The sequence below is a fragment of the Emys orbicularis genome, chromosome 2, assembly GCF_028017835.1.
Source record: "Emys orbicularis isolate rEmyOrb1 chromosome 2, rEmyOrb1.hap1, whole genome shotgun sequence".
In the NCBI taxonomy this organism is placed as follows: Eukaryota; Metazoa; Chordata; order Testudines; family Emydidae; genus Emys; species Emys orbicularis.
In genome coordinates this window covers 18,587,551-18,606,050 of record NC_088684.1, presented here as the reverse complement: position 1 = coordinate 18,606,050, position 18,500 = coordinate 18,587,551, and the positions used below count along the sequence as shown (strand labels likewise).

The 18,500-nt window shown below is 39.2% G+C and overlaps 1 protein-coding gene across 1 annotated transcript in view; it reads right to left on the bottom strand.

Annotated features, from left to right (window-relative positions):
* Nucleotides 1-18,500, bottom strand: part of ASAP1 (ArfGAP with SH3 domain, ankyrin repeat and PH domain 1) — a 252,092-nt gene that overhangs the window by 19,972 nt on the left and 213,620 nt on the right. Inside the window, exon 24 of the mRNA XM_065399859.1 lies at nt 3,349-3,510. Coding sequence (XP_065255931.1) covers nt 3,349-3,510 — 162 coding nt within the window. The remainder of the gene's footprint in view (nt 1-3,348; nt 3,511-18,500) is intronic.

The window sequence follows — 18,500 nt, the reverse complement described above, 5'->3', positions numbered from 1 at the left end:
TGTCCTTAATGCAAATCAACATGATTTTATGGAAAATAGATCCTGTTAAACTAACTTGATATCTTTTTTTGACGAGATTACAAGTTTGGTCAATAAGGATAATAGTGCTGACGTAACATATTTAGACTTCTCTAAGGCGTTCGATTTTGGTACCACACAACATTTTGATTAAAAAACTAGAATGATATATAATTAACATGGCACACATTGAACGAATTAAAAATTGGCTAAAATTGTCTCAAAATATAAACAGGGAATTGTCATTGAACAGGTATGTTTCCAGTGGGGTCCCAGAAGGATCGTTTTTGGCCCTATTCTATTTAACATTTTTATCACTGACCTGGAAGAAAACATGAAGTCATCACTGATAAAAGTTTGCAATGACACACAAACTGGAGGAGTGGTAAATAATGAAGAGGATGGGTCACTGATTCAGAGCAATCTGGATTGCTTGGAAATGGGGTGCAACCAAACAATATGCGTTTTAATATGGCGAACTGTGAATGTATATATCTAGAAACAAAGAATTGTAGACCATACTTACAAAGTGGGGGAATGACTCTATTCCTGGAAGCAGTGACTGAAAAAGATTTGGAGGATAATCAGCAGAACATTAACTCCCGGTGTGATGCTGTGGCCAAAAAAGCTAATGTGATCCTGGGATGCGTAAACAGGGGAATCTTACGCAGGAGTAGAAAGGTAACCTTATCTCTATACTGGGCACTGGTGCGATCGCTGCTGGAATACTACACCAGTCCTAGTGCCCAGAATTAAGAAGGATGTTGATAAATTGGGGAGGGTTCAGAGAAGAGCCACAAGAATGATTATAATGATAAAATAAATAGATTGAGCTATTTCAGTCTAACAAAGAGAAGGTTAAGGGGTGACTTGATTACAGTCTATAAGCATCTACCCGAGGAACAAATATTTAATAATGGGTTCTTTAATCTAGCAGAGAAAGGTATAATACAATCCAATGGCTGGAAGTTGAATTTAAACAAATTCAGACTAGAAATAAAGTGTAAATTTTTAACAGGGAGAATAATTAATAATTGGAACAATTTACCAAAGGCTGTGATGGATTCTCCATCGCTGACAATTTTAAAATCAAGATCGGATGTTTTTCTAAAAGATATGATTTAGGAATTATTATGGGGAAGTTCTATGGCCTGTGTAATACAGGAGGTCAGGCTAGATGATCAGAATGGCCCCTTCTGGCCTTTCAATCTATGAATGCACTCCCCGCTTTGTCCTGAAATAGCCCAAGGACGTGCTTCAGGGCATGCTGCAAAGCCTCTCTTCACTTCTCAAGTTTTTAAGAAAGTAGATGAATGTAACAGAGAAGTATATATTTTCTTCTTTAGATAGCAACTTTCACTTTCATTGGGCTTTTTCGTCTCTCATACTGGAATCTGACCTGAGTCTCAAATACAGATGACAGACAAATCAGTACTGGAATCAGACTGGGATCTAGTGTAAGCCCAAAGGTTGCTGACTGGACTAATTATATGGCTTTTATGTTTGTCAGAGATTTTAGCTTTAGAATAGGACAGCCATAGCAATCTGAGTAAAGTGTGAGTGACCAATTAAACATTTTTTTGACCTAAATCCTAAAGTTAAGGGGGCTTAGGGAAGTCCTGCCAGCTGGACTCAGTGCAGAGTAAAATCACATGGGCCTGAGATAGTCACTTGGAAATACCCCAGAAAAATACATCAATCTGTATTTACTTGCAGCAGTATCAAATGTTTACTGCACATAGCATTATGCTGACAGATACCGATGACTGCATCAATCACAAACCTCTTCGAGAGTGGGTGTGAACACATCCTTCAATCAATATAACTGTCAGGATAAGTTAATCTGAAGCCTCCCACCTAAAATGAAATGGTGTTGACTAGAAAAGGTCATTTTTTGTTCAGTGGCCATTGGACTGAAACATCTCTCTTGGTATAGATTTTTTTTTTTTTTTTAAACACTGACTCAATGTATCATCAGTGCCAGACACTTTCACTAGTATCTGTCAGTAATGTCTACAGACTCTTTTAAATGGTTGATCAAAATATTAAATGAGGTTTGATTTATTGTCTCTTGCATACATGCATATTTACCTATAATAAAAACAAACAAACAAAAAAAAGCAGGTGTTGTGAATCTGCCCAGGAATTTGGACTGTGTGGGCAGAGAGTTTTGCTGAGTATTGTTTGTGGTCTGTGTGTATGTAGGCAGAACACAGAGAAACTGAAAACAGACCGGACAGAGAGAGACGCAGAGGAAAAAAAACGAGAAAGCCCAGCAGTAGCCAGCGAGCACAGCATGACACTGGAAAAAGCGAGGGAGTGAGCTTTTGGGTCTGTTAGCCAAAGAGGTTGTAACGTAAGAAACTGCTCCTCTTGTTCTCGATTCCTCCTGCGTTCGGAGAAACAGAGACTTTGTACATTCCATGTAAGTAAACAAGATTACATGAAAGAAAATGCAAGACTATCAATTTCTACTAGTCAAAGTCAAACTCTGACTAGCCAATCTGGTTGAAAAGGGGGAACCATAGCATTTTGCTTTACACCAATTCCTCTCCTCATTTTTTCTAAGCGCTTCTCTTCACGTACTGTACAATGCTGCTGGTGCACCACTGTAGTGCTTTAGTGAACATGCTACTATGCCAACAGGAGAGCTTCTCTTGTCAGCATAGTTAATCCACCTCCCTGAGAGGCGGTAGCTATGTACATAGTGCTGTCTACTAGGGAGGGGAGGGCGGTTAGGTCAGTATAACTATGTCGCTCAGAGGTGTGGATTTTTCACACCCCTGAGCAATGTAGTGAAACCAATATAGGTCTGTATTATAGACCTGGCTTTCGGCTAAAGAAGAATGTGGTGTGCTGGGGCTGGTTTTATGAAAGGTAGCAGCTTTCCCTCAGAAAAGATTTGTCTTTATCATGACAAAGGAATTCCTCTAAGAGTGTCAGCTATCAGGAGTAGGCAGGATTCACAAATAGAAGCAGAAGATTGACTGGGCTAGTTAGTCTTTACTATGAAAAGAAAGGGCCTATCTGGATAGGTCTGTAATAAATGTTTCTATAAAGTTTTTCTCAGTAAAGTATCCTGTTATACAAATACTTAATCTGTTTTTTACATAATCCTACTGGCAGAAAGATGTAAACCCTGCAAGTCTCTGGACTGGTACAGGCAACATCACAGAGAGCCTGGGGATTTATTTGAGGATGGAATTGTTCTGAAATTCCACAAAATATAGCAGCAATACCAACAATGGAAAGATATCACTGACTAAGAGATGCAAGTTACATACATCACCCATCTGAAGTTTTGTTTTATTTTGCATTTCTACAACTCACCCCAAGGAATTGGGCCCTTATTCTGGGGTCCATGAGGTAGCGGGCTTGGTGGGTCAGAGAGGGTTCTTTTATGTCCAGGGGGTGGGGGAGGTGGTCTCTTCTTGGAAAGAGTGGAGCTGCCACTGGAGGGTTGAGTGCTTAGAGGAAGGGTTGAAGGTGGACCTGTAAAATTAACAAAAAATCTTTTTACCAATACAGAATGTGTAACATCAAAATAGCACCAAAGAATTAAAAATCAGAATATAGTAAAATGGAGCAAAGGACTGAAAACAAAAATAAGCCATGCCAAAACACTGTTGAGATTAATGACATACCCATCACCTTTTAGCCATTTTAATTGTAATAGGACAGTATGCAATTTGACAATAAATGACATACATATATTTTAAAATGTACATTCACATAAGGTTAATCACTACAGGATTTATAATTTTAGGCATTGTTAAAAACAGCAGAAAATGTTTTAAATCTTTATAAACTATTTATTGAAGATAAAGTACTTCAATTAGGGTTTAAGAATTACTATTTATAAAATCTCCATACCACAATGAAACAACAAACTAAATCTTTTAGCATGCTGTCACTATTGTAGATTCAGAGATTCATATCATAGCTAATGTAACTAACAAGGTTTTTACAATTTTTTTCCTTTAGCAAACTTTCCTTAAATGCTGAGAAACAGGTTTCCGAAATAAATTCATTTTTCTATTGTTAATTGCTATTGTTTTTGTGTGGATTAAATATATAGTGCATGACAAAGTGTTAAACCTAGAGGATAAGAAACAAACATTACAAAACCCCATTATAAACATATATAATAGTACACTGGCATTTGTTTAGAAGGCTCAAAACACTCTTGCAGCTAATAAAGTAATAATGCATTTTTGGGCCATGATCCTGCAATGAGCTCTGCATGGGCCTTTGGCTGGATAGAGCCTACTAGTCCGAGACTCTGTTCAGATGCAGGGATCTTCCCACATAGCACTTATTGCAAGATTTAGGCATTAAAGATAGCATCTATCTATGAATACTTAATCATTCCTCCATTCAAAACGTGTCTACATATACACTGAATATTACTTATGATTTAAATAATAATATGGTCTCTTGTTTAAGTCATAGAGTAGAACCTTGCTAATTTGCAGTTTGCTAATCTATATACCCCATAATTTGCACACAAGCAGTGCTGTTTCCTCCCTCAGAAAATACAGAGCTCTGAGTGGATATTATGAAGACTATGTTACTTTTACAAGTGTACTGCAAAACGTGTATGTAAAAATAATGCGAACCAAATTACACGTCGAATGTGTGAACAAATCATTATACATTTTGCAATGAATTATCCTTGCTATTTTTGTTTAAACTTATTCACCAATTCAGTAATTTGCAAGTCTCCCAGACATTAGTGCAAATTAACGCACTTTTTCTATACTGATTTTATCATTTAGTTTCTATGTGAATAATTTCTGTATCTTTTAAAATTTCAGTATAAAAAAAGCTAAAATATAGACAGTTTTGGTGCTATAAATCTGGATTGAGGATCCTGTAGACTTGTGCAACACAGAAGCTCTTCATTTTATTTTTTTATGAATGATTGTGTGAAGTGCTACAAACCAACAGCAGCTCAAAATATAACCTTAGAAGGACTTGAGTACTCATTGTGCTGCTACTAACACTATTCTAAAGTCACAGTTAATACAACATATTTGTTTGCTACACAAGGACAGAAGAAAAGAGGTAATTATTTGAAATCTCCACTTTGGAGCTACATGTGCGGACACATGGATCTGATAAATGCAAACCACTGAAGTTCTTACAGTTTTACCCCATCACTCCCTAGTGACCAATTGATGGAAGTGCATACCGTCTTTATCAGTCACTAATCAGAAGTTTCCTTCCAGCTGAACTACAGTACAAACAATCCAAGCTTCATTCAAAAAATGGAGAAAGTATCCTGAATTGGCACTGTATACTCTCATTTAAATTAAGGCAACATAAAGCTTCAAACTCAAGTGGAAGTAAACTGAGTAAGATCTCTCTCTTTTATGCAAAACAAGAACTTGACTAAGAATAAATATTTCAACAACCAAAAGTAAAATTAAATAGAAAAAACTTGTGACTAAAACTTAGATAGAGTGTACACATTTTTAATACCTCATGATACTAACATGTAGAGTGACCAGACAGCAACTGTGAAAAAACGGGACAGCGGGTGGGGGGTAACAGGTGCCTATATAAGAAAAAGTCCCAAAAAACGGGACTGTCCCTTTAAAAACGGGACATCTGGTCACCCTACTAACATGTCTATAGATATCACAGAAAGAGTTTAAAACTTTTATAATTTTATAGTTTTCAAAGGTTCACATTCTAACATGTGAAACTTATGGATGGTACAATAGCAATAATTAACATACAACTCCTTTCAGTAGAAGCATTTCAAATCACGTTGCAAATTTTAAGACTTGCAACATACATTGTGAGGTAGGTAGGTAGGTAGGGATAGCTCAGTGATTTGAGCATTGGCCTGCTAAACTCAGGGTTGTGAGTTCAATCCTTGAGGGGGCAATTTAGGGATCTGGGGCAAAAATCTGCCTGGGGATTGGTCCTGCTTTGAGCAGGGGGTTGGATTAGATGACCTCCTGAGGTCCCTTCCAACCCTGATATTCTATGATACCCATTTTATAGATGGCATAAACAAACACAGAGAACTTTTGCCTAAAAAACGGTTACATTGTTGGCTTGCAGAGACCACTGCCTATCATACTGACTAATTCTGTCTCATTGTTTCCTTTTTATTCCCTGTGTGTAGCCATTTGTGGTCTCTTTTCTTATACTTAAATTGTAAACTCCTTGGGGGTAGGGACTGCCTTTTCCTTCTGTGTTTGTACAGCAGCTAACACAATGGGGATCCTAATCTACGACTAGGGCTCTTAGCTGTTACAGGAATACAAATAAATAATAATAATACTCACAGTGACTTTCCCAATGCTAATAAACCCAACCACTCTCCTGCTCTAATCACTAAACAACAACCCTCCTTTTAGGAAAGTAGTAGGTAACATTTACCAAAGATAGTTTCTTTTCAGGAAAATAAGGAATATAGGGAAAACCATCTAAAATATATTCAGGGCAATAACTAGTTTCAGAATGACAGAAAGGCAAATTGTTGGATTTTCAGGCAACACTTTTGAGGAAAAAATGAACTGCAATCTATAATTTATTACTGAAACAGGTGATAGAATGATACTAAGGTCTGTAATGATAGGTTTAGTACAGATTGAACCACTCTAGTATGGCACCCTTGGGACCTGACCGGTGCCAAACCAGAGAATATGCCAAACCACAGGAGGTCAATGCAGAGTGCCAGCGGGTCTCCATAGGTGCGGGAAAGCAGGGCTGCAGGGGGTGCTGCAGCACCCCCAGGCATTGCACCCACAGTGATCCCCCGCCCGCGATCCCCACTGCCATCCGGGGTCCCGGCCGCCAGCCCGCTCCTCGGGGGCTCCGATGCTGGTCCCAGGTCCTCCCCCTCCCTCCCGGGGCTTGAACGCTGCGAATCAGCTGTTTGCGGCGCTCTGGAAGTGCTGGGAGGGAGGAGGAGGAATTGGTAAGCGCGGGGCTGCTGGTGCGCGAGAGGCTCAGGGGAAGGAGGGCAGAAGGGGGAAGTTGGCGCTGGTGGATGCTCCACACCCACTAATTTTTCCCCGTGGGTGCCCTGGAGCACCCACGGAGTCGGCGCCTATGCCAGACCACAGATGTTGCCGGACCAGGGAGTGCCGAATTAGAGAGGTTCAACCTGTACTGACAGTAATATTTTTATCTGCCCTGTAACTATCAAAACTGAGAATAGCATAAAGTTACACAAGATAAATTAGAAAACATTTAATAGAATATGTAATTTAAAATTACATTTTCCAGCCTTAAAATATTTATCTATGCAGCAATTAAAAACATTCTGTGGTAAGCTAAAATAATTGTAAGAGACCCGCAATTAACAGTGTGTGTACTTCAGCTTTTGTGGAGTTAGTACATGTTCTACATATTAATTTGTGTACCAGTGACAACATGCAAAGCTGTTACCATCCATCAAACAATTTTTTTTTTATAGTGGGAGAACCTAAAGTATATATTTTTTTTACCACTGCATGAGAGGTATGGCAGAACCAGTATTCCAGTTAATGGTAGGACACGTACTGCAAAGGAAAGTGATAAGTTCGTATTAAAAATGGTACTTTCATAACATATATTGCTATTTTTTCCAAAATTCTTATGAGAAATATAAATTGCTCATTGGTATTATTTAAAAGCTTTGTTTGATTAGATTAATCATTTCAGACAATATCTTTTCTTTACTTGTCAAGCTCTTACTGCCAACATTTGAGAAATTCTGAGCATAAGCACACTACTACTCTTTAGGGCATGAGCAGAATAAATTGACTGAACATTAACTATACACTATACTTACAACAGTCAACTCTAAATTTGTCCTGTAAAGTGAGCCAAAACCTACAATTAACAACTTATATCAAGATACTTCATAGAGATTTTCATATATTTATAAGTGCGTGCCATCAAGTCTCTCTATTAAAAGTACTGGAAAATTAACAGTATAGCGAATCAAGACTAACAAAACAAGATATAAACAAGAGTGAAATAGCTGGTTTTACCTAAATCAAAAACACAAGGCTCTGAAATACAACAAAACACATAGCTAGAAGCACTTTTCTTTAAAAATGAGTTGTGTATGCATTTAGTAAGGAAAGACTGTCATTATATAGTCTAAGAGCATTAAAGTCAGAGCTGTGCTTTCAATGTGTATGGGTTGACACACTGTGTTTTGCTCCAAGTTTGGAAATCAAATGAATGCAGCAGCTCAAAATCCAAACAGACCTAAATTGGAAGGTTCTGATTAGGTTTTCTGATGGAAACTGGCAAAGCCACTTAGATTATCTTAATTTTCACCTAAAATTGTGAAAATGACCCATATTTGCCCCAAACCTTTACAACAGGACTAGAAGAACTAGATGGTAACATTAGCCTGAATATTGGGTGTGTCACTAAACGTTTGCAGAGATTTAATTAAGATCAGTGAAACTAATGTGTTAAGCCATGCTACTCCTTGGCTGTCATTACAAAAACAACACACAAACCAGCAGACCTATCAGACAATTGAAGCTTGTCAGAATTATGGAAATTGAACTTCAACTGACTTCCTCACTAAGTATTACTGAGGACTTGTTTTTACGTGAGAAAGTTGAGCCAGTTTAACTAAAGATGTGATTTTTAAACCAATTTATTTGAAGTAGACACATTTATTTCAGTTTAAACCAGGCTTATTTTGGTTTAGTTTAAATTAATTAAGTAATCAGTTTTAGCTAAACCAAAATAAGCCAACCTTTTAACAAAATAAGAATGTCCATGCAGGGGTTAGCACCAGTTTAACATAAATAGGTATACCTATTTAACTTCAACTGGTGCAACTTTATCACACAGACAAGGCCTAACCTACCCTTTTTCCTCAATGAAATGTGGGGAGCAAACACATCAACTTCAGCAGCTTTTAAAACTCCAGCTGAAAAGTTACCAAACCGAAAGACCCAGTCTTACATTAACTAATATATGTAGAAATATAAAAGTAACTTGCAAATACATTAGCTATACACACACACACAAATTGACATACTGTAATTTATAAACCCATATACATGTACACAGTTTTAAAAAATAAACCAAGTTAACTTTTGGACACCAAATGCACTAAAAACCATGGGTAAGAGGGGGCATTCAGTACATAAATGATTTTTAACTTGCCTTCCTTCCCCCACACTGTAGGCTAGAACAGGGTTGAATTAGATTAGTTAAATGGAAAAAAAAAATGCTTCATAGTTTGTGTGTACAATGCTGGTTTTGCTAGCAGTTGTGAGAAGGCCTTGAAAGAATATGGCTTAACTGGAAAAGCTAGGCCTGAAAGGTAACTGAAAGATAAACGGAAGAAGAAACCCCAGTTATAATATAGATAGTTAATAATAAGAAAAAATTGTGCACATTGAACCAGCAATGACCCCAAACTGGCCCCAACATGGTTTTTACCTAAGTTAGTAACAGGCAATGCCATCACTGGTTTATGAAAAGGGTACAAAAGGGTGAACTCCTGAAGTGTCATTGATAGTGCCTGACTGACTAAATTGGGTCTAATACTCCTGGGTTTAGCCCGTTTGTAAATATCTTGATCAAATGCTTATAAATGTTTTGTTACTATTTGGATGTAGTAAATTGCTTATTATTCAGGCTTTTTAGGCATGTTTAGAGCAATTGTATAAATACGATCAACCTTTGGATTTAATAAAGGAATTTGCAGTTAAATTAGTGTCATCGTAATATCCCCTACATAAATAATAATAATTCCAACACACACAAAGCTCAGATTTGCTGGTTTCCAGTTCACTGTGACATCTCAGCAAACACCATGGAACCTTGCTACTAAGGAACTTCACTGGAGAATGAAGCCAGCTTACGAAGGACTAAAGTATACAGCATGCTTTGGAAAAGATTTATTATATTTATATCCCAAAGGATACAAAACAATATTAAGAAACTTTCCAAAACGACGCCAGTTGCTAAATAATGGAACCCAACACCTGCCTGTTCCTTACAGACTGGCTCCACGCTCTAGCACAGTCCCATGGTAGCTGTTGGAACCTTACAGCAGACAAGGAGCTAATGAGATTAGATTTGGGGGGAATGGAAATAATGGGAAATAAAGTAAGTTTAAAATCATTTATGGACTGGATGCTCCTCTTACTCTTGTTATATGGGGCACTCAGCCCATAAAATACACTAAATATATTTGCAGATCACCTGTAATCAAATGGATGTAATATGTCTAAAATGAAAAGAAAAAATAATTTTTCTATAAAAATAACCATACATATTAAGGTGGTAATTTAATAGACAAAGCTCAATGATGGCAAATTAAGAGAGTAAGGAGGATCTGAAAAGGTAAGGTGATGTGTTTTTTTCCTAAAGGGGGGCGGGGGAGGGAAAGATGAGATCTAAAAATCAGTACCAACACATCTTTCTCTTCTTTGAGGGACAGGTAGCAGAGTCTAATTTTGTTTAGATCTATTAAATACTAAAATAAAAAACAAACAAACAATGTTTAGGATAATTTATAGTACATTAGTAACCACTTTGAAGGTGATATTTCTATATTAGTGTGTGTTCTCAGTGTCTTACATATTAGAGTATTTGGACTTTATCTACTATCCTTCTGATCCAGCCCAACCTATTCATATAACCACTAGTAAATATGAATTTATACATAAGATTTTTTTCAATTGATGAAATCCTCTACAAGTCCATTAGCATGTACAATGATGTCAGTTGAAACTGACTCACTACACTGCATCTGCTATGACTAGAGAGAAAGGCTGGTGTCTCTAGCAAGCTTAGACTGGTTTGACAGTTTTGAAAGCAAAGAAACATAATAGTTTAAATTGAACATTAACTTCGCTCAACCTCATTCACACTCTTACACCATCAGTCTGACATTACCTGCTCTCTAATGCTGGATCATAATGTAGGAGTCTGTGTGTAACAGTTTATCATCAGAAATATGCCGGTGTCCAAAATCTATGGTACAGTAACATGCTCTTTCAAATACGTACATTTCTGTTTTGCTTGACTCAGACTTTAAGGCCAGAAGGGACCAACATGATCATCTAGTCTGACCCCATGTATACTGCAGGCCACAGAACCTCACCCACACACTCCTATAAATTGTCCATTGCCTCTTACTGAGTTACTGAAGTCCTCACATATTGATTTAAAGAATTCAAATTACAGAAAATCCACCATTTACTCTAGTTCAAATCGAGAAGTGACCCATGACCCAGGCTGCAGAGGAAGGTGAAAACCTTCAAGGGTCTCTGCCAGTCTCCCTCTGGGGAAAAATCCTTCCTGACCCCAAATATGGAGTTAGACCCTGAGCATGTGGTCAAGACCCACCAGCCAGACACTGGGGAAAGAATTCTCTGTAGTAACTCAGAGCACTCCCCATCTAATGTCCCATCTCCAGCCATTGGAGATATTTGCTAATAGTAGTCATGGATGGACTATATGCTATTATAGACAACCTCATCATACCACCCCCTCCATACATTTATCAAGCTCAGGCTTGTAACAAATTAGTTTTTTGTACCCACTACTCATCTTGGAAGGCTGTTTCAGAACTTCACTCCTCTGACGGTTAGAAAACTTTGTTTAATTTAAAGCCTAAACTTGTGATGACCAGTTTATAAGAACATGTATATGTCAACACCAAAGATTTACATCACTGCAACATACATAATAACGGCCATACTGGGTCAGACCAAAGGTCCATCCAGCCCAGTATCCTGTCTACCAACAGTGGCCAATGCCAGGTGCCCCAGAGGGAGTGAACCTAACAGGTAATGATCAAGTGCCATCCATCTCCACCCTCTGACAAACAGAGGCTAGGGACACCATTCCTTACCCATCCTGGCTAATAGCCATTAATGGACTTAACCTCCATGAATTTATCTAGTTCTCTTTTAAACCCTGTTATAGTCCTAGCCTTCATAACCTCCTCAGGCAAGGAGTTCCACAGGTTGACTGTGCGCTGTGTGAAGAAGAACTTCCTTTTATTTGTTTTAAACCTGCTGGCCACTAATTTCATTTAGTGGCCCCTTGTTCTTATATTATGGGAACAAGTAAATAACTTTTCCTTATTCACCTTTCTCCACACCACTCATGATTTTATATACCTCTATCATATCCCCCCTTAGGCTCCTCTTTTCCAAGCTGAAGAGTCCTAGCCTCTTTAATTTCTCCTCATATGGGACCTGTTCCAAACCCCTAATAATTGTAGTTGCCCTTTTCTGAACTTTTTCTAATGCCAGTATAGCTTTTTTGAGATGAGGAGACCACATCTGTACGCAGTATTCAAGATGTGGGCGTACCATGGATTTATATAAGTGCAATAAGATATAGTCCGTCTTATTCTCTATCCCCTTTTTAATGATTCCTAACATCCTCTTTGCTTTTTAGACTGCCACTGCACACTGCGTGAACGTCTTCAGAGAACTATCCACCATGACTCCAAGATCTCTTTCCTGATTAGTTGTAGCTTAATTAGCCCCCATCATATTATATGTATAGTTGGGGTTATTTTTTCCAATGTGCATTACTTTACATTTATCCACATTAAATTTCATTTGCCATTTTGTTGTCCAATCACTTAGTTTAGTGAGATCTTTTTGAAGATCTTCACAGTCTGCTTTGGTCTTAACTATCTTGAACAGTTTAGTATCATCTGCAAACTTTGCCACCTCACTGTTTACCCCTTTCTCCAGATCATTTATGAATAAGTTGAATAGGATTGATCCTAGGACTGACCCTTGGGGAACACCACTAGTTACCCCTCTCCATTCTGAAAATTTACCATTTATTCCTACCCTTTGTTCCCTGTCTTTTAACCAGTTCTCAATCTATGAAAGGATCTTCCCCCTTATCTCATGAGAACTTAATTTACGTAAGAGCCTTTGGTGAGTGACCTTGTCAAAGGCTTTCTGGAAATCTAAGTACTGTACACTACGTCCATTGGATTCCCCTTGTCCACATGTTTGATGACCCCTTCAAAGAACTCTAATAGATTAGTAAGACACGATTTCCCTTTACAGAAACCATGTTGACTTTTGTGTGTTCTTCTGTGTGTCTGACAATTTTATTCTTTATTATTGTTTCAACTAATTTGCCCAGTACTGATGTTAGACTTACCGGTCTGTAAGTGCCGGGATCACCTCTAGAGCCCTTTTTAAATATTGGCGTTACATTAGCTATCTTCCAGTCATTGAGTACAGAAGCTGATTTAAAGGACAGGTTACAAACCATAGTTAATAGTTCCGCAATTTCACATTTGAGTTCTTTCAGAACTCTTGGGTGAATGCCATCTGGTCCCGGTGACTTGTTACTGTTGTTTATCAATTAATTCCAAAACTTCCTCTAGTGACACTTCAATCTGTGACAATTCCTCAGATGTGTCACCTACAAAGGACGGCTCAGGTTTGGGAATCTCCCTAAGATCCTCAGCCGTGAAGACTGAAGCAAAGAATTTATTTAATTTCTCCGCAATGACTTCATTGTCTTTAAGTGCTCCTTTTGTATCTCGATCGTCCAGGGGTCCCACTGATTGTTTAGCAGGCTTCCTGCTTCTGATGTACTTAAAAAACATTTTGTTATTACCTTTGGAGTTTTTGGCTATCTGTTCTTCAAACTCCTTTTTGGCATTTCTTATTACATTTTTACACTTAATTTGGCAGTGTTTATGCTCCTTTCTATTTACCTCACTAGGATTTGACTTCCACTTTTTAAAAGATGCCTTTTTATCTCTCACTGCTTCTTTTACATGGTTGTTAAGCCACGGTGGCTCTTTTTTAGTTCTTTTACTGTGTTTTTTAATTTGGGGTATACATTTAAGTTGGGCCTCTATTATGGTGTCTTTGAAAAGTGTCCATGCAGCTTGCAGGGATTTCACTCTAGTCACTGTACCTTTTAATTTCTGTTTAACTAATCACCTCATTTTTGCATAGTTCCCCTTTCTGAAATTAAATGCCACAGTGTTGGGCTGTTGAAGTGTTCTTCCCACCAAAGGAATGTTAAATGTTATTATATTATGGTCACTATTTCCAAGCGGTCCTGTTACAGTTACCTCTTGGACCAGATCCTGCGCTCCACTCAGGACTAAATCGAGAATTGCCTCTCCCCTTGTGGGTTCCTGTACCAGCTGCTCCAAGAAGTCCTTTAAAGTATCGAGAAATTTTGTCTCTGCATTTCGTCCTGAGGTGACATGTACCCGGTCAATATGGGGATAATTGAAATCCCCCACTATTATTGAGTTCTTTATTTTGATAGCCTCTCTAATCTCCCTTAGCATTTCATCGTCACTATCACTGTCCTGGTCAGGTGGTCGATAATAGATCCCTACTGTTATATTCTTATTATAGCATGGTATTACTATCCATAGAGATTCTATGGAACATGTGGATTCATTTAAGTTTTGTATTTCATTTGATTCTACATTTTTTTTCACATATAGTGCCACTCCCCTTCACCCCCCATACGACCTGTTCTGTCCTTTCGATATATTTTGTACCCCAGAATGATTGTGTCCCATTGATTGTCCCCCACTCCACCAGGTTTCTGTGATGCCTATTATATCAATATCCTCCTTTATCACAAGGCACTCTAGTTCACCCATCTTATTATTTAGACTTCTAGCATTTGTGTACAAGCACTTTCAAAACTTGTCACTGTTTATTTGTCTGCCCTTTTCTGATGTGTCAGATTTTTTATGTGAATGTTTCTCATCTGATCTGGCCCCTACTTTATCCTCTTCCATCCTCTGCTCCTGACTATAACCTGGAGATTCTCTATCAATAGACTCTCCTCTAAGAGAAGTCTCTGTCCGATCCACGTGCTCCTCTGCAGCAGTCAGCTTTCCCCCATCTCCTAGTTTAAAAACTGCTCTACAACCTTTTTAATGTTAAGTGCCAGCAGTCTGGATCCACTTTGTGAGATCTTGTACTCAAATACTCTTTGTCATGCTGAGGACTTAGTTGGTTTGGAGGAAAAATTATCTAGGTTTCTCTAGAAACTTCTGCTCCAGATTTTCCCCTCTGCCAGGGTAATAGTTACTTCCTGAACACCCTTGGTGTTGGTAGCAGCCACTGGATTGCTATGGTGGCTTCAACAATGAGAGCTGAAGCCACTCTGCAATCTCAGCTAGTAATTTCTCTAACGTTTCCCCCAGTAGCTCCCCACCAACAAGTTTTCATGCACAAGATATCCATTTAGGATGAAGCTATTCATGATTGTAACACAGCTTCCTTGTAGCCACCAAATTGGAATCCATTGCTCAACAAAAAGCACATTAAGGATCTGACCAGGACAGAACTTGTGATGTCTTACTCCAAGCTAGGGTCATACCTTTAGACAACAAGCCAATTTTTTGCCACAAAGAGGGCATTCCTTGCTAAATGTATGAAGAACCTGTGATCTGAAAGGTTATAGCTGAGGTTTGAAATTGCTGTGCATTGTCATCATTCCTATGGCCTATGGGTCTTTTGGAAAGAAGTCCCCTTCTGAAGATGTGGCTACATCTTTGATTGGTGCAGCTACTGTTGCACCACCTTAGGCTCCCCAAATTTATAAAATTTCTTTCATATAAACATTTTAGATTAACATTTGGTTTAATCAGGTGCCTTCATTTGGCTCTTATGAGGCCCTCAAAGGAGGCATTAACAGGAAAGCTTGTATCTAATAATGTTTGAAGGCGAAGATATGTTATTAATATTAATGAGTTCCTTGCAAGCCACTGACTGACATCCTGTCCTGAAAAAATCTTGTAGGTTGGTGGTATGTTTTGTTGTTTTGCACATGTGGTACTTCTTCCCCAGGCTGTTTACAGAAGGGAGGCAGTACATTATTCATTCTGACACAGGACTGCACAACAGAGAAGGTTACTGGTACATATACTTCAATTGTGGAAGTAGCTTGCTAGATGTCCCTGGAAGGCTAAAAGGCTGCTGCCTGCTCCCCAGGCTGGCTAGCATCCAAGAAAGTATTATACTAGGTTGCTCCTACTAGGATTATTTTGAAAATGGGAAGGGATTTTTTCATTTACCTCCCTGTAATCCCATGATGGTGCAGTTTTGTGGGGAGCCTCTGTTCTGGTCACAGACTGCTTGAAGTGCTCCTAGGGCTTTAATGTGGAGCCAGCCTGTGGAGAGAGAGAATCTTTCCTGCCTTTCAGAGTCTGACCCTCTTTCCCTGGCAGAGCAAGGCTCAATCCCAACTAGGCTTCAGCCTGAGGCAGAACTGCACAGGAGGAACACAGGCTTCTCTGCATGTCCAGAGGGCATGGAGTGGAGTGGCAGTGAGCATGGTAAAGAAGACTGTCTGTGAAAGAAACTCTGCATATGACAAAAGCCCCAGCATACACTCCCTCAGGAAGAGAAGACAAAGGAGGAGGAGGAGGCTAACCCCATATTTCTTCCCCATTTGTTCATTACTAGTAATAATCACTGCCTTGTGAATGACACATTTGCTTCTGTCTTTCTGGGAGTCTATGGGATTTACAGGACTTACCCCTGAGTACCATGAGAATCCCGATTCATAGTGGGAGCAAGGAGAGCTGTGTAGGAGCCCTGCTTCTTTCCCCAGGGAGCTGAGGACCCACTTCACTATCTGGGAGGGATTCTGGATCCTTTCAGGATTTTTCCCACTCCAGTCCAGGTCTGTTACAAGACTTATCCCCTAAGCTGACCAGATAGCTTTCTCCTCATCCTTAGACTCTCTCCCCTAAAGCTCAGAAGCTCCTGATCAGGCTTTTCTGTGCTGGAATTGTGAGACACTGGGGCAGGGTTGGGACTCATCTTGCTGGTCTGACTCTGAACCCCGAAGCCCAACCAGTGCAAAGGTCGGCTGGCCTGACTCTGAGCCCCATGCCCTAGTAATGCAATGGTCAGCTGGCTGGCAACTGGCAGGTCATAGCTGTAGATCTTGTAAGTGCTGCCTCATGTAAGGAACACCGCTTAGATTTAAGTGTGGTGTTTTTAGGCCAGCTCTGCAGAGGAGTCTAGCAGGAGGTGCTGCAGTAGCAGATCCAGGTGGCTGAAACCACTCTGCTGCTATTCATCTCATTGAGGGGAGGAGGGAGATAAGAAGTCAAAACGGCATGAAAAATAATAATAATAATAATAAAGGCTTTAAAACAAAATGGTTGTGAGAAACTGAACTACCAGCTTGCTCCATCACCGGAGGCAGAAAATCTGGTGGCCTTAGCTGAAGGGTGGGGCTTAGTCCTGGAGCCTCCAGCAACAACACTGGACCACCTCCGAATTCCACAGGAGGGGGAGCATTAGCCCATGAGTAATGGATGAAGACAGAAGCTGTGTAACAGAACGGCAAGGCTAGTCAGGCAGTCAATTGGCAACTTTCCTATATTAAAAAAAAAAAAAACCAAAAAAAAAAAAACAGGAAACACTAAAATCACCAATACATGACTAATGCTGCCCTTGGAACAGTATTTCCCAGGCATGGTATCTGAATCATGCAACTGCTGTTCTATAAAGCAAACAGAGACTACTGCATCCAGTGTCACGCTGTACATTTTAATGAGATATTTTCTTTATTCCTTTTGAAAATTGAAACTAAAGTAAGAGCCAAGAAAATGAAATGCAAATAGTTATGTAACAGCTTTGTAACTCAAGGGGGCAAATTCACTTAAGGCTTTTAGCCTCACATTATGCTGTTAGCCACTAAGGACATTTTACATAAGTCTAGTTTAAAAAACAAATAAAAATAAAAATAAAACAAACAAAAACAGTTTGTCTCTGTATAAGCTGCAGGAAAGAAAAAAGTAGAAAACTTGATGGTAGCAAAGCTTCAAGGTTAGACTTAAGTGAATTACAGAAAACTAACAATAATATTCCATAGTTGAATAGCCCACTCCAAACCATAATGTTATGAGTATGGTATAAATGGATTAACGAACTATTAACATCTCTTACAGCAACAATACATCAGGTATGAAAAAAATCTTCAGGACTAATATAGTTGTAAGAGATTCTCTTCCCTTTGAAACACTATTATAAAATTTATTATTTCATCACAAAAAAGGCAACATTAAATATCTCATGGCTTTATATTAAGTGCACATGATGCTGATTACACAACTTTGGGTACATCTTCACTACCCGCCGTATCGGCGGGTAGCAATCGATTTATCTGGGATCGATATATCGTGTCTCGTTAAGACGCGATATATCGATCCCCGAACGCGCTCACCGTCGACTCCAGAACTCCACCAGAGCGAGCGGCGATAGCGCAGTCGACGGGGGAGCTGCGGGCGTCGATCCCGCGCCGTGTGGACCCCAGGTAATTCGATCCAAGATACTTCGACTTCAGCTACGCTATTCGCGTAGCTGGAGTTGCGTATCTTGGATCAATCCCCCCCCATAGTGTAGACCAGCCCTTTAGCACAAACCTGTAATTCTTCTTCATAGATAATCCTACAAGACCAAGCGGTTGTTTCACTCAGTGAAGACCTGGGGCCTCTTACTCAGTTTTAA